The sequence below is a fragment of the Struthio camelus genome, chromosome 31 (genome assembly GCF_040807025.1).
Source record: "Struthio camelus isolate bStrCam1 chromosome 31, bStrCam1.hap1, whole genome shotgun sequence".
NCBI lineage: Eukaryota > Metazoa > Chordata > Aves > Struthioniformes > Struthionidae > Struthio > Struthio camelus.
Genome location: NC_090972.1, coordinates 3,572,503 through 3,586,088, shown reverse-complemented (window position 1 = coordinate 3,586,088; position 13,586 = coordinate 3,572,503). Strand labels below are relative to the sequence as shown.

The 13,586-nt window shown below is 66.2% G+C and overlaps 1 protein-coding gene across 6 annotated transcripts in view; it reads left to right on the top strand.

The window, feature by feature from the left end:
- Positions 1–229: 229 nt before the first annotated feature.
- The window catches only part of CAMSAP3 (calmodulin regulated spectrin associated protein family member 3), a 36,115-nt gene continuing 22,758 nt past the window's right edge, over positions 230–13,586 (top strand). For 3 of the 6 annotated variants that reach the window (XM_068922827.1, XM_068922830.1, XM_068922826.1), the window contains exons 1-6: positions 230–432; positions 6,102–6,367; positions 10,114–10,242; positions 10,351–10,452; positions 10,771–10,803; positions 12,796–12,843. In XM_068922827.1, coding sequence (XP_068778928.1) covers positions 285–432; positions 6,102–6,367; positions 10,114–10,242; positions 10,351–10,452; positions 10,771–10,803; positions 12,796–12,843 — 726 coding nt within the window. In that variant the 5' untranslated portion in view covers positions 230–284. The remainder of the gene's footprint in view (positions 433–6,101; positions 6,368–10,113; positions 10,243–10,350; positions 10,453–10,770; positions 10,804–12,795; positions 12,844–13,586) is intronic. The other 3 variants (XM_068922828.1, XM_068922829.1, XM_068922831.1) reach the window with 3 other exon arrangements.

Genomic DNA, 13,586 nt, shown 5'->3' with positions numbered 1-13,586 from the left:
CGCGCCGGAACCCCCCGAACCGCCCCCCTCCCCTCCCGAGCGCTTCCGAACCCGCCCGAGCTCCTCCGAACCCACCCGAGCTCCTCCGAACCCACCCGAGCTCCTCCGAACCACCCCCTCCCCCTCGCCGAACGCCGCCGAGCCCCCCCCCCCACCCGCCCACCGAGCGCTTCCGAACCCGCCCGAGCGCTTCCGAACCCGCCCGAGCGCTTCCGAACCCGCCCGAGCGCCGCCGAACCGGGCCCCGCCGCCGCCGGCCGGTGAGGCCGCCGCCGCTGCCGGCGATGGTGGCGGCGCCGCCGGCCGCGGCCGAGGCCATGCGCCGGGGCTTCCTGGTGCCCGAGATCCGCCCGCTGGACCAGTACGACGGGGCGAGGGCGCGCAGCGCCGCCAGCCTCGCCTGGGCCATCGCCACCGGCTACGGCGGCGCGGGTAGGCCGCGGGGCACCGGGACCGGGGAGGGGTTGGGGGGGGGGGTGGCCGGTACCGGCGGGTACCGTGTACCGGGGAGGGGGGGGGTGTACCGGCTGTTCCCGTGTGCTGGGTGTTCCCGTGTACCGGGGAGGGGTGTACCGGCTGTTCCCGTGTACCGGGGGGGGGTGTACCGGGGGGGGGGGTGTACCGGGGGGGGTGGTGTACCGGAGGGGGGTGGTGGTGTACCGGGGGGGGGGGTGTACCGGCTGTTCCCGTGTGCTGGGTGTTCCCATGTACCGGGGGGTGCGGTGTACTGGGTGTTCCCGTGTACCGGGAGGGGGTTGTGCCCGGTACCGGGTGTTGCCGTGTACCGGGAGGGGTTACGGTGTACCGGGAGGGGGTTGTGCCCGGTACCGGGTGTTCCCGTGTACCGGGAGGGGTTACCGTGTACCGGGAGGGGGTTGTGCCCGGTACCGGGTGTTGCCGTGTACCGGGAGGGGTTACCGTGTACCGGGAGGGTGCCCGGTACCGGCTGTTCCCGTGTACTGGAGGTGGGGGGGTGCCCGGTACCGGTTGTTGCCGTGTACCGGGGGGGGTTACGGTGTATCGGGAGGGGGTTGTGCCCGGTACCGGGGGTTCCCGTGTACCGGGGGGGGTTACGGTGTACCGGGAGGGGGTTGTGCCCGGTTCCGGCTGTTCCCGTGCACCGGGGGGGGTGACCGGTACCGGGGGGTGCGGTGTACCGGCTGTTCCCGTGCACCGGGGGGGGGGGGGGTGCCCGGTACCAGGTATTACCGTGTACCGGGGGGGGGGAGGGTTGTGCCCGGTCCCGGGTGGGTTGGAGCGGGGGGGGGGGGGAAGGTGCCCCGGGGGGGGAGGGAGTTAGTGCGGTACCGGGGCTGCAGCAGGTGGGGGCCGGTTCCCCCCGGGGGGGGGGGGTCAGGTCCGCCCGGTCGGGCCGTACCGGGGGGGGGGACACACACACACCGTGATGCCCCCACCGGAGGGAGGGGGGGTCCCCAGGCACCTGCCCCCCCCCCCCGCCTGCTCCCGCCGGTGCTTTTGTTGCAGCCCGGTGCGGAGGGGGGTGGGTGGGGTTAGAGGGTGACGTCGGCGGTGACGTCATGGGGCGTTAACCCTTCCCCCCCCCCCTCCGGCGGCGGTGCAGCCACTCCCCCCCCCCGGGGTGTCCCCGTCCCCCCCCCCGAGAGGGGATCCCCGTGTCCCCCCCCCCCCACCCTGAGGTGTCTGGAGGGGGGATCCCCGTGTCCCCCCCCCCCACACCGTAGGGTGCTGGGGGGGGGTCCCTGTGTTCCCCCCCAACCCCAGGGTGCTGGGGGGGGGGGGTCACTGTGTCCCAACCCTGGGGTGCCTGGTGGGGGGGGATCCTCATGTCCCCCCCCACCTTGGGGTGTCTAGAGGGGGGGAATCCCTGTGTCTGTCCCCCCCCCCCTCCGGGATATCCCCATGTGCCCCCCCCCATTCCAAGGTGCTGGGGGGTCCCCATGTCCCCCCCAGGGTGTCTAGAGCAGGGATGTCGTGTCCCCCCCCACCCCGGGGTGCCGGGGGATCCCCATGTCCCCCCTGGGGTGCTTGGAGGGGGATCCCCCTGTCCCCCCCCCCCAGGAGGTTTCCCCATGTCCCCCCCACCCCAGGGTGCCAGGGGTTCCCCTTTCCCCCCCCTGGGGTTTTTAGGGGAGAGGAATCCCCATGTCCACCCCCCTAGTTGTGTTGGGGGGGGGAAGAGGGGGAGCCTCCTGTCCCCCCCCCCCACCCCAGGGTGTCAGGGTGGTCCTTATGTCCCCCCCAGGAGGGGGAGCCCCCTGTGCCCCCCACCCTAGGGTGCTGGGAGATCCTTGTGTCCCCCCCCAGGTGTCAAGGTGGGGGGTCCCCATGTTTCTCCCCCAACAGGGGGGAGGGACATGCCACAACCCCCCCCCCCCAGTCCAGCCTGGCAGTGCTGAGCCCGTCCCCTGCCCCCCCCCCCCTTGGCCAAAGTCTGTTCCCCCCGCCCCGCACAGCGCCCTTTGGACCTGGTACAGGCGGTGCTGGTACCAACTGGGGGGGGGGGCACCCACATTCCGGGGGCACCTGGGTAAGGGGCCCAGGCATCCGGGCTTGTGAGGCCTCTCTGTGAGGTGGGGGGGGCTGTGGCACCCCCCCCACACAGGGCTTGGGCGGCCACCAGCACCACTGGGTGCAGGATGGGTGCCGTGGGGCTGAGCCCTGCCTGGTGTCCCTGTGGGGTGCAGGATGGGTGCTGTGGGGCTGAGCCCTGCCCCATGCCACTGTGGGGCACAGGATGGGTGCCGTGGGGCTGCCCCATGGGTGCTGTGGGGCTGTGCTGGGTGGGTGCTGCTGGCCGTGCCAGGTGCCAGGGTGGTGGTAACGCAGCCGTGGGGGCCAGGTGGGTGCTGCTGACCATGCCGAGGTGGCAGTAGCGTGGCCGTGGGTGCTGGGTGGGTACTGCTGGCCGTGCTGGGTGCTGGGGTGGTGGTAGTGTGCCTATAGGTGCTGGATGGGTGCTGTTGACCATGCTAGGGTGGTGGGAACATGATCATAGGTGTAGGGTAGGTCCCACTGGCTGTGCTGGGGTGGTGGTAGTGTGGTCGTAGGTGCTGGGTGGGTGCTGTTGGCCATGCTAGGGTGGTGGGAACGTGGCCATAGGTGTAGAGTGGGTGCTGCTGGCTGTGCTGGGGTGGTGGTAGCCTGGCTGTGGGTGCTGGGATGGCGGTAGTGTGGTCATGGGTGCTGGGTGGGTGCTGCTGGCCGTGTTGGGCGCTGGGATGGCGGTAGTGTGGCCGTGAGTGCCGGGTGCTGGATGGGTGTTTCTGGCTGTGCCAGGGTGACAATAGTGTGGCCGTGGGTGCTGTTGGCTGTGCTGGGTGCCAGGGTGGCGGTAGTGGGCCGGGGCCCGTTGGGCGCCCCAGGCAGGGGCGGGGGCGCGTTCCCACGCCGGGTGGGGCGGGTGCAGGCACCTGCCGGGGGCCGTGGGCTGGGTGCCAGGGGGCTGCTGGCAGGCCTGACTCAGCCACCGCCCCACTTGCCCGTGGTGGAGTAGGGGCCCTCCCTGGCCAGGAATGCTCCTCCCCCTTCACCCCACCCCGGCCACCGTCTCGGGGGGCTGGGAGGGAACCCAGGCATCCGGGTTCTCCTCCCACCTGGTTCTCTCCGTGGCCAAGGCAGGTCCGTGGTCGTGGTGGGGGTCCGTGGTGGGTCTGTGGTTGCAACGGGGCCGTGACCACGGGGGGCTTCCACGCCATGGGTTCGCGGTTGGATCCATGGTTGTGGCTGTGGGTTCTTGGTGGGGCCTTGGCTGTGGGTCTGTGGCTGTGGTGGGGCCGTTACAGGGGGTTCTCCTCATGGCTGTGGGTCCGTGGCTGTGGTGGGTTCTGCGGTTGGCCCCTTGTTGCAGTGGGTCTGTGGCCATGGGTCCACGGTGGGTCAGTGGCTGGATCTGTGGCCACGGGTTCGTGGTGGAGCCTTGGCCATGGGTCTGTGGCTGTGGTGGGTCCGTTGCAGCAGGTTCTCTCCATGGCCCTGGGTCCGTGGCTGGCCCATCGTTGCAGTAGGTGTGTGGCCATGGTGGGGTCTCCATAGCTGTGGGTCCATGGCTGGATCTATGATCATGTCTGTGGGTCTGTGGCTGGCTCCAGGGCCTTGGATTCTTGGTGGGGCCTTAGATGTAGGTCTGTGACTGTGGTGGGGCTGTTGCAGAGAGTTCTCCCCACGGCCGTGGGTTCTTGGCTTTGTGCCCATGGGTGGGTTCATGGCAATAGCAGGTCTCTGGTCTCAGCTGTGTGTCCGTGGTGGGTCTGTGGCCATGGGTCCATGTGTGGGTTCATTGCACTGGCAGATCTGTGATTTTGGCTATGGGTCTCTGATGGGTCCCACCATGGCTCCAGACCCACGGCCATGAGTCTGCAGGTGTTTGTGGCAACGGCAGATCCCTGGTCGCAGCTATGGGACTGTGTCCATTGTGGGTCTGTGGCCAGGGGGCTGTATGTGGGTTTCTGGCGATGGCAGGCTCATGGCCCCAGCCATGCCTCCATGGTGGGTCTGTAGCCTGTGGTGGGTCCTTGGTTATGGGTCCATGTTGGGCTTGTGGCAACGATGGGTCTGTAGCTGTGGGTCCACGGCTAGATCTGTGGTGGGTTCACGGCCATGGTGGGTCCACGGTGATGTGTCCGTGCGTGGGTTGGGGGCAGTGAAAGGTCTGTAGCCACGGCCTTGGGTCTGTGGTGGGGTCCATGGCTGTAGGTCCCTGAGTGGCTTAAAAGCAATGGTGAATCTGCGTTGATGGGCCCACGGCAGGCCGTGGCTGTGGGTCTGTGGTGGGTCAAAGGCTGTGGGTTCAAGGCAATGACGGGTTTGTGGCCAGGGCCAAGGGGCCCACTATTACATCGGTGGCAGATCACGGGCATGGGTCTGCAGTGGGTCCGTGGCTATGGGCCCACAGCGGGGTTCAAGGCAGTGAGGGGGCTGTGACTGTGGCCATGGAGCCTTGGTGGATCCGTGGGTCTGGTCGTGGGCCTGTGGTGGGTCTGTGGCTCTGGTTACGGGTCAATGGTTGTGGTCATGGCTCTGTGGTGGGTCCATGGGTGGTTTCAAGGCAATGAAAAGTGTGTGGCCATCGCTATGGGTCTGTGGTAGGTCTATAGTTATGGGTCTGTAGATGAATTCAAGGTAACCATGGCTCTGTGGCTGTGGGTACTTGGCCCTGGTCACTGCGTCTGTGGCAGGTCTATGGTGGGTCCGCAGGTGGGTTCAAGGCAGTGAAGGGTCTTGGGCTGTGACCTTAGGTCTATGGTAGGTCCATGGGTGGCTTCAAGGTAACCAGGGCTCTGACTGTGGTCATGGGGCCATGGCAGGATCGTGGCTGTGGGCGTGTGGTGGGTCCGTGTGTGGGTTGAGGACAATGAGGGATCTGTGGCTCTGAGTCCTAGGCCCTGACCATTGGGTCCGTGGCAGGTCTGTGGTGGTGGCTTTGGGTCTACAGTGGGTCTATGGAGGGGTTCAAGGCAATGAGGGGTCCATAGCCATGGCTATGGGTCTGTGGTCATGGGTCTGTGGAGGTTTGATGGGTGAGTTCAAGTCAATGAGGGGTGTGTGGCTATGGCTGTGGGTCTGTGGTGGGTCCATGGATAGCTTCAGGTCATTGAGGAGTCTGTGGTTGTGGCCATGGGTCCATGGCAAGTCTGTGGCCATGGCTATGGGTGTACGACGTGTCCGTGGATGGGTTCAAGGCAATGAGGGGTCCGTGGCTGTAGCCATGGGTCCAGGCGAGTCTGTGGGCTTGGCTAGGCATCTGGGGTGGTTTGATGGGTGGGTTCAAGGCAGTGAGGGGTCTTTGACTGTAGCCATGAGTCTGTGATGGGTCTATGGATGGGTTCAAGGTAAGCAGGGGTCTGTGGCCACAGCCATGGGTCTTTGGTGGGTCCATGGATGAGGTCTGTGGTTACGGGTCCGTGTTGGGGTTGTGGCTGAAGGTCTGTGATGGGTCCGTGGCAACCACACGTCTATGGATGTGTCCACGGGTCCGTGATGGGTCCATGGTAACCATGGCTCTGTGGATGCATTCATGGGTCTGTGGTGGGTCTAGGGGTGGGTTCAAGACATCACTGGGTCTGGGGTCGTGTTCCCCCCACCCTCACCCGCCTCCCCCCCCTTTTCCGCCTCCCCCGCAGGCAACGTGCCCGAAGAGCTGCGCGACCCCTTCTACACGGACCAGTATGAGCAGGAGCACATCAAGCCGCCTGTCACCCGGCTCCTGGTGGCCTCCGACATCTACTGCCGGGCCTGGCGCCACGCGCTGGGCCCCCCCGAGCCCCCCGCCACCGCCCCCACCGACAACGGGGCCCTGCTGGCCCTGCTGGCCCACCGGGGGCTGCCCCCCACCTTCCAGGACGCCCCCGTCCGCGAGGCCGACCTCCACCACAAGCCCATCAAGATGGTGGGGAGCACTGGAGGGGCACTGGGGAGGGAGTGGGCTCGCTGGGCAGCAAGCAGGAGGTGCTGGGCAGGCAGGGGGGGAACTGGGAGCACTGGGCGGGGAGTCGGGGAGCCCTCAGGGTGCTGGTGAGGGAGTCGGGGGGGTACTGGGAACACTGGGCAGGGATCCAGGAGGCTACTGGGGGCACTGAGGTGGGAGCGTGGGGCACTGGGCAGGCAGTGGAGGCCACTGGGAGCACTAGACAGGCAGTGGAGGGGCCAGACAGGGCACTGGTGAGGGCCTCAGGGGGCACTGGGAGCACTGGGCAGGTAGTCGGGGTCCTTCAGGGCACTGGTGAGGGCGTCAGGGATACTGGGAGCACTGGGCAGGGAGTCAGGGGACCCTGAGGGTGCTTGTGAGGATGTTGTGGAGGGTACTGGGAGCACCGGGCAGGGAGTTGGGGTCCTTCAGGGCACTGGTGAGGGCATCGGGGGGGGCACTGGGAGCACCGGGCAGGGAGTCGGGGTCCTTCAGGGCACTGGTGAGGTCATCGGGGGGGGCACTGGGAGCACTGGGCAGGGAGTTGGGGTCCTTCAGGGCACTGGTGAGGGCATCGGGGGGGGCACTGGGAGCACTGGGCAGGGAGTCAGGGGGGCACTGGTGGGGGGGGGGACAAACCTGACCCAGCCACTTTGGGGGGAGGCACCCCATCTGCATGCCCACCCCCATGGGTGCTGGGTGCCCCTGTGGGGTCCCCCACCCTGTGGGGGGGGGAGCAGACACTGTGCCCCCCCCCAAAGAAACTGGGTGGGGGGAGCAGTGCCGGGGGGGGGGGTCAGGCTGGGTTCAAGGCCCCCCCCCCTCCCCCCAGGGCTAAGCCCGTTAGAGCTGCCGGCCCGTTAATCGGCTCGGGGAGATCTCGTTAATCGTGCCCGTGCCGGGGGGGGAGGGGGGGGGGCGTGTGCCAGGGCTGAGCTCAGTTTGGGGGTACCCCCGACTGTATCCTGTTTGGGGGTACCCCGACTGTACCTGCTTTATGCCCTGTTTGGCGGTCCCCCCAGCTGCGCCCTATATGGAGCTGGGGGTACCCCGGTTGTTGCTGCTTTGGGGGTACCCCGGTTGTGCCCTTCATGGGGGGGGTACCCCCAGTTGTGCCCACTTTGGGGGTACCCCTGACTGTCCTCACTTTAGGGGGTACCCCAGTAATGCCCTGCATGTGGGCTACCCCTGGTTGTGCCCACTTTGGGGGTACCCCCGGCTATTGCCTGCATGGGAGGGTCCCTCTGGCTGTGCCCACTTTGGGGGTACCGCCGACTGTTCCCTAGATGAGGGTGTCTCCAGTTATGCCCACTTGGAGGGTACCCTTGGCTGCTGGCTGTATGAGAGGGTCCCCCTGGCCTTGCCCACTTTGGGGGTACCGCCGACTGTTCCCTAGATGGGAAGTCTCCCCAATTGTGCCCACTTTGGGGGTCCCCCCCGGGGCTGTTGCCTGTATGGGGGGTGCCCTGACTGTGCCCACTTTGGGGGTACCGCCGACTGTTCCCTAGATGGGAAGTCTCCCCGATTGTGCCCACTTTGGGGGTCCCCCCCGGGACTGTTGGCTGTATGGGGGTTGTCCTGACTGTGCCCACTTTGGGGGTACCGCCGACTGTTCCCTAGATGGGAGGTCTCCCCGATTGTACCCACTCTGGGGGTCCCCCCTGGGGCTGTTGCCTGTATGGGGGTTGTCCTGACTGTGCCCACTTTGGGGGTACCGCCGACTGTTCCCTAGATGAGGGTGTCTCCAGTTATGCCCACTTGGAGGGTACCCTTGGCTGCTGGCTGTATGAGAGGGTCCCCCTGGCCTTGCCCACTTTGGGGGTACCGCCGACTGTTCCCTAGATGGGAAGTCTCCCCGATTGTACCCACTTTGGGGGTTCCCCCTGGGGCTGTTGGCTGTATGGGGGGTTGTCCTGACTGTGCCCACTTTGGGGATGCCCCCGACTGTTCCATATATGGAGGATACCCCTGGCTGTGCCCACTTTGGGGGTACCCCCGACTGTTCCCTAGATGGGGGGTCCCCCTGGCCTTGCCCACTTTGGGGGTACCCCTGACTGTTCCTTAGATGAGTGGTCTCCCCAATTGTGCCCACTTTGGGGGTACCCCCGGCTGTTGCCTGCATGGGAGGGTCCCTCTGGCTGTGCCCACTTTGGGGGTACCGCCGACTGTTCCCTAGATGAGGGTGTCTCCAGTTATGCCCACTTGGAGGGTACCCTTGGCTGCTGGCTGTATGAGAGGGTCCCCCTGGCCTTGCCCACTTTGGGGGTACCGCCGACTGTTCCCTAGATGGGAAGTCTCCCCGATTGTGCCCACTTTGGGGGTCCCCCCCGGGGCTGTTGCCTGTATGGGGGGTGCCCTGACTGTGCCCACTTTGGGGGTACCGCCGACTGTTCCCTAGATGGGAAGTCTCCCCGATTGTACCCACTCTGGGGGTTCCCCCTGGGGCTGTTGCCTGTATGGGGGTTGTCCTGACTGTGCCCACTTTGGGGATACCGCCAACTGTTCCCTAGATGGGAGGTCTCCCCGATTGTACCCACTTTGGGGGTCCCCCCTGGGGCTGTTGCCTGTATGGGGGTTGTCCTGACTGTGCCCACTTTGGGAGTACCCCCGACTGTTCCATATATGGAGGATACCCCCAGCTGTACCCACTTTGGGGCTACTCTCGACTGTTCCCTAGATGGGAGGTCTCCCCAATTGTGCCCACTTTGGGGGTCCCCCCTGGGGCTGTTGCCTGTATGGGGGATTGTCCTGACTGTGCCCACTTTGGGAGTACCCCCGACTGTTCCATATATGGAGGATACCCCCAGCTGTACCCACTTTGGGGCTACTCTCGACTGTTCCCTAGATGGGAGGTCTCCCCGATTGTGCCCACTTTGGGGGTCCCCCCTGGGGCTGTTGCCTGTATGGGGGGTGCCCTGACTGTGCCCACTTTGAGGGTTCCCCTGACTGTTCCCTAGATGGGAGGTCTCCCCGATTGTACCCACTCTGGGGGTCCCCCCTGGGGCTGTTGCCTGTATGGGGGGTTGTCCTGACTGTGCCCACTTTGGGAGTACCCCCGACTGTTCCATATATGGAGGATACCCCCAGCTGTACCCACTTTGGGGGTACCGCCGACTGTTCCCTAGATGGGAAGTCTCCCCGATTGTGCCCACTTTGGGGGTCCCCCCTGGGGCTGTTGCCTGTATGGGGGGTGCCCTGACTGTGCCCACTTTGAGGGTTCCCCTGACTGTTCCCTAGATGGGAAGTCTCCTCGATTGTACCCACTCTGGGGGTTCCCCCTGGGGCTGTTGCCTGTATGGGGGTTGTCCTGACTGTGCCCACTTTGGGGGTACCCCCAACTGTTCCCTAGATGGGGGGTCCCCCTGACTCTGCCCACTTTGGGGGTACCCCCGACTGTTCCTTAGATGGGAGGTCTCCCCAATTGTGCCCACTTTGGGGGTACCCTCGACTGTTCCCTAGATGGGTGATCTCCCCAGTTGTACCCACTTTGGGGGGTCCCCCCTGGGGCTGTTGCCTGTATGGGGAGGGGGATGCCCCGACTGCACCCGCTTTGGAGGTTCCCCCCCAGCTGCACCCGCTTTGGTGGCACCCCAGCCCGCCGGAGAGGGATGCCCCAGCACAGCCCCTTGCCTCGGGGTGGGCACCCCGCAGCCCCTTTCGGGGCGGGGGGGGGGCTGCACCCTTGGGAAGGAGGGGGGGGTCACCCACCCACCTCCCCCCACCCACAGGGTGCCCACCTGGCCGTCATCGACTCCCTCATGACGGCCTTCGTGGCCGAGGCCACCCGGGCGCTGGGCACGCCGCCGGGCGCCGAGCCGGGTTCCTGGGAGCCGAAGATCCTCTGCTGGGTGGACACGGTAGGGAGCCGGGGTGCAGGGCTGGGAGGGTGGGGTGGGGGGGCACCCCGAAACCCACTGACCTTCTCCCCGCGCCCCCCCCCCCCCCCAAATACCTCCCACCCGCAGGTGAACCGCAAGCTGCAGGAGAGCACGGAGCGAGACGGCACCCAGCGCCCCGCCGCCGCCCCCCCGGACGGCCCCGCCGCCCCCTCCGCCTGCGGGCACAAGGTGGGTGCCACCACCACCACCACCACCACTGCCGCCGCCGCCGGGGTTGGTGGACACCCAGGACATCCACCGGTGTCACCACCGCCACCCTCCGGCTCGAAGCTGCTGCTTGGTGGGCACCCAAGGGTGGCTTCCTTCCCCCTGCCGCCGCCGTCTCTCTCGCTTCCCCCGCTGCTCCGGGTGCTGCCCCCCACCCTAAAAAGCAGTGGGGACCCCCTTCTTCCCCCGGTTGTCCCCCCCCCCACCCCGTGTCCCCCCTGCCCGGTGGCCGCCGTGGGTCTGACGCGCCTTCTCTTCTGTCTCCTTCCTCCGCTTCAGTGTCCCACCCGGTGGTACTGGAAGCTGGTTCCTGTAAGTGGGTGCTTTTCTTTATCTCCCCCCCCCCTCCAAAACCCCCCCCCCACCCAAATTCCTGCTTGTGCCCCCCCTCCTCCACCTTTCCGCACCACCGTGGCTTCCCCCCACCCCAAAACCCGCGTGGCACCCGGCGGGCACGGCCGCGGCTCTGCGGCGCGAGGATGCTGGGGGCTACCCCGGGACGCTTCCCCCCCCCCAAATTAATTGCTCGATGAGCCCCCCCCCCCCAACAAAATGTGGGCATGGGGGGTGAATTGTCTGCAGCCCCCCCCCAAAAAATGTGCTTATGGGGGTTAATTCCCTGCAGAGCCCCCCCCCAAATATGGGGGCATGGGGGTAAATGGCTTATGGACCCCCCCCCCAAAAAAAATGTGAACATGGGGGTGAATTGTCTGCAGCCCCCCCCCCCAAAATGTGCTTATGGGGGGTTAATTCCCTGCAGAGCCCCCCCCAAAATGTCGGCATGGGGGTGAATTGTCTGCAGACCCCCCCCAAAAAATCTGCTTATGGGGGGTTAATTCACTGCAGAGCCCCCCCCCCACAATGTGGGCATGGAGGTAAATGGCTTATGGACCCCCCGCCCCAAAAATGGGAGCATGGGGGGTAAATTGTATGCAAGCCCCCCCCCCCCAAATGTGCTTATGGGGGTTAATTCACTGCAGAGCCCCCCCCCAAATATGGGGGCCTGGGGGTAAATGGCTTATGGACCCCCCCCCCCAAAATGTGGGCATGGGGGGTGAATTGTCTGCAGACCTCCCCCCAAAAAATGTGCTTATGGGGGTTAATTCGCTGCAGAGCCCCCCCCAAATATGGGGGCCTGGGGGTAAATGGCTTATGGACCCCCCCCAAAAAATGTGGGTATGGGGGTGAATTCCCTGTAGACCCCCCGAAATGTGGGTGTGGGGATAAATGGCTTATGGACCCCCCCAAAAAAATTGGGGTATGGGGGTGAATTGTTTGCGGACCCCCCCGAAATGTAGGTAGGGGGGTAAAATCACCATAGAGCCCCCCCAAAATGGGGACATGCTTGGGGGGGGAAGTTGCTTGTGGACCCCCCCAAATGTAGGCATGCGGGTAAATTACCCGAGGACACCCCCCCCCCCAAAATGTAGGCAGGGAGGGTTAATTCCTTGTGGAGCCCCCTCCCCCAAATGTGGGTAGGGGGGCTAATTGCCCGGGAAGCCCCCCCCCAATATTGCCAAGGGGCTAAATTGCCATCAAGCCCCCCCCCCCCAAAATGGGGACATGGGGGGGGTCATTGCCTATGCCAGCCCCTCCAACGTAATGGGGGGGGGCTCTTGCCTGTGCCACCCCCCCAAAATGGGGACATGGGGGGGGTCATTGCCTATGCCAGCCCCCCCCCCAAATAGGAGTGCAGTGCTTCTTACCTCTAGCAGCCCCCCCCAAATATGAGGGGGGGGGGCTATTACTTATCCCAATACCCCCCCCACCCAAAAGGGCATGGGGGGGGGGAAACCCCGGTGACACCCCCCCCCCCAGCATCCTCCTCGCACCCCGTCTCTCTAACGGCTGCATCGGCTCCGGTGGGGGGGGGGGTCACAGCGCATGGTCAGCATGGGGAGGGGGGGGCACGTGTGCAGTGTTGCCTGCAGGGACTAACACATAAGACCCCCCCCCCCCAAAAAAAAAGGGTCTGTAAAGGGGTGCAGGGGTGGGGAGGGGGCAACAAGCAGCCCCCCCCCCCCCGGAGCAGGGTGCCCCCCCACCCTATATCCCCGCAGCTTACTCCCCAGCGCTTTGCACCCCCCCCCCCCAAAAAAATATATATATATAAAGGGAGCACCCGGACAGACAGACGCCCCCAAAGCGGGTGTTTTCCCTTCGCCGCTGGGTGCATGCGGGGCTGTGCCAGGCCGGGTGCTGGGGGTGGGTGGTTTTTTTTTTTTTTGGGGGGGGGTGGGGGGGTGCCGTGCCCCCCCCCCCCGTCGCCCTGACGGGTTCTCTCTCCCTCGCTGCGCCCGATAGCACGCCATCGCCTTTTGTTTGAAGGAATCGGGGAATAAACCTCCGGTGGTAACGTATCGCCCGCCTGGCGCCACCCCCGCACGCGGCACCCACCCGCCTGCCCCCCCCCCCCCAGCACCCCGGGGTGCCCCCCCCCCCCCTCCCAGCGCCGCGATTCGGCCTCCCCGCCGCCGCCTTTGCCCGCATCCTGCTGCCTCCTGCAACGCTGCCCGGCTTTGGCACCCTGCTGGGGTGGGGGGGGGGGCTTGCTGCCCCCCCACCTCACCCCACCCACCCACCTAGCACCCTGCTCCTGTCTTAGGGGGCACCCGTGTGCACCCCTCCCCCCCCAACCTGCACTGGGAGGGAGGGGTACCCATGTGCTCTGGGGTATTTGGGCAGGGGGCACCCGTGTGCCCCCCCCCATGTATTTGGGGAGTGGGCACCCATGTGCCCCCCCCGGTCTGTGCTTGGGGGGGCACCCGTGTGCCCCCATGTATTTGGGGAGTGGGCACCCATGTGCCCCCTCCCTGGTCTGTGCTTGGGGGGGCACCCGTGTGCCCCCATGTATTTGGGGAGTGGGCACCCATGTGCCCCCCCCGGCCTGTGCTTGGGGGGGCACCCGTGTGCCCCCATGTATTTGGGGAGTGGGCACCCATGTGCCCCCCCCGGTCTGTGCTTGGGGGGGCACCCGTGTGCCCCCATGTATTTGGGGAGTGGGCACCCATGTGCCCCATATGTTTGGGGAGTGGGCACCCATGTGCCCCCCCCAATCTGTGCTCAGAGGGCACCCATGTGCCCCCCCATGTATT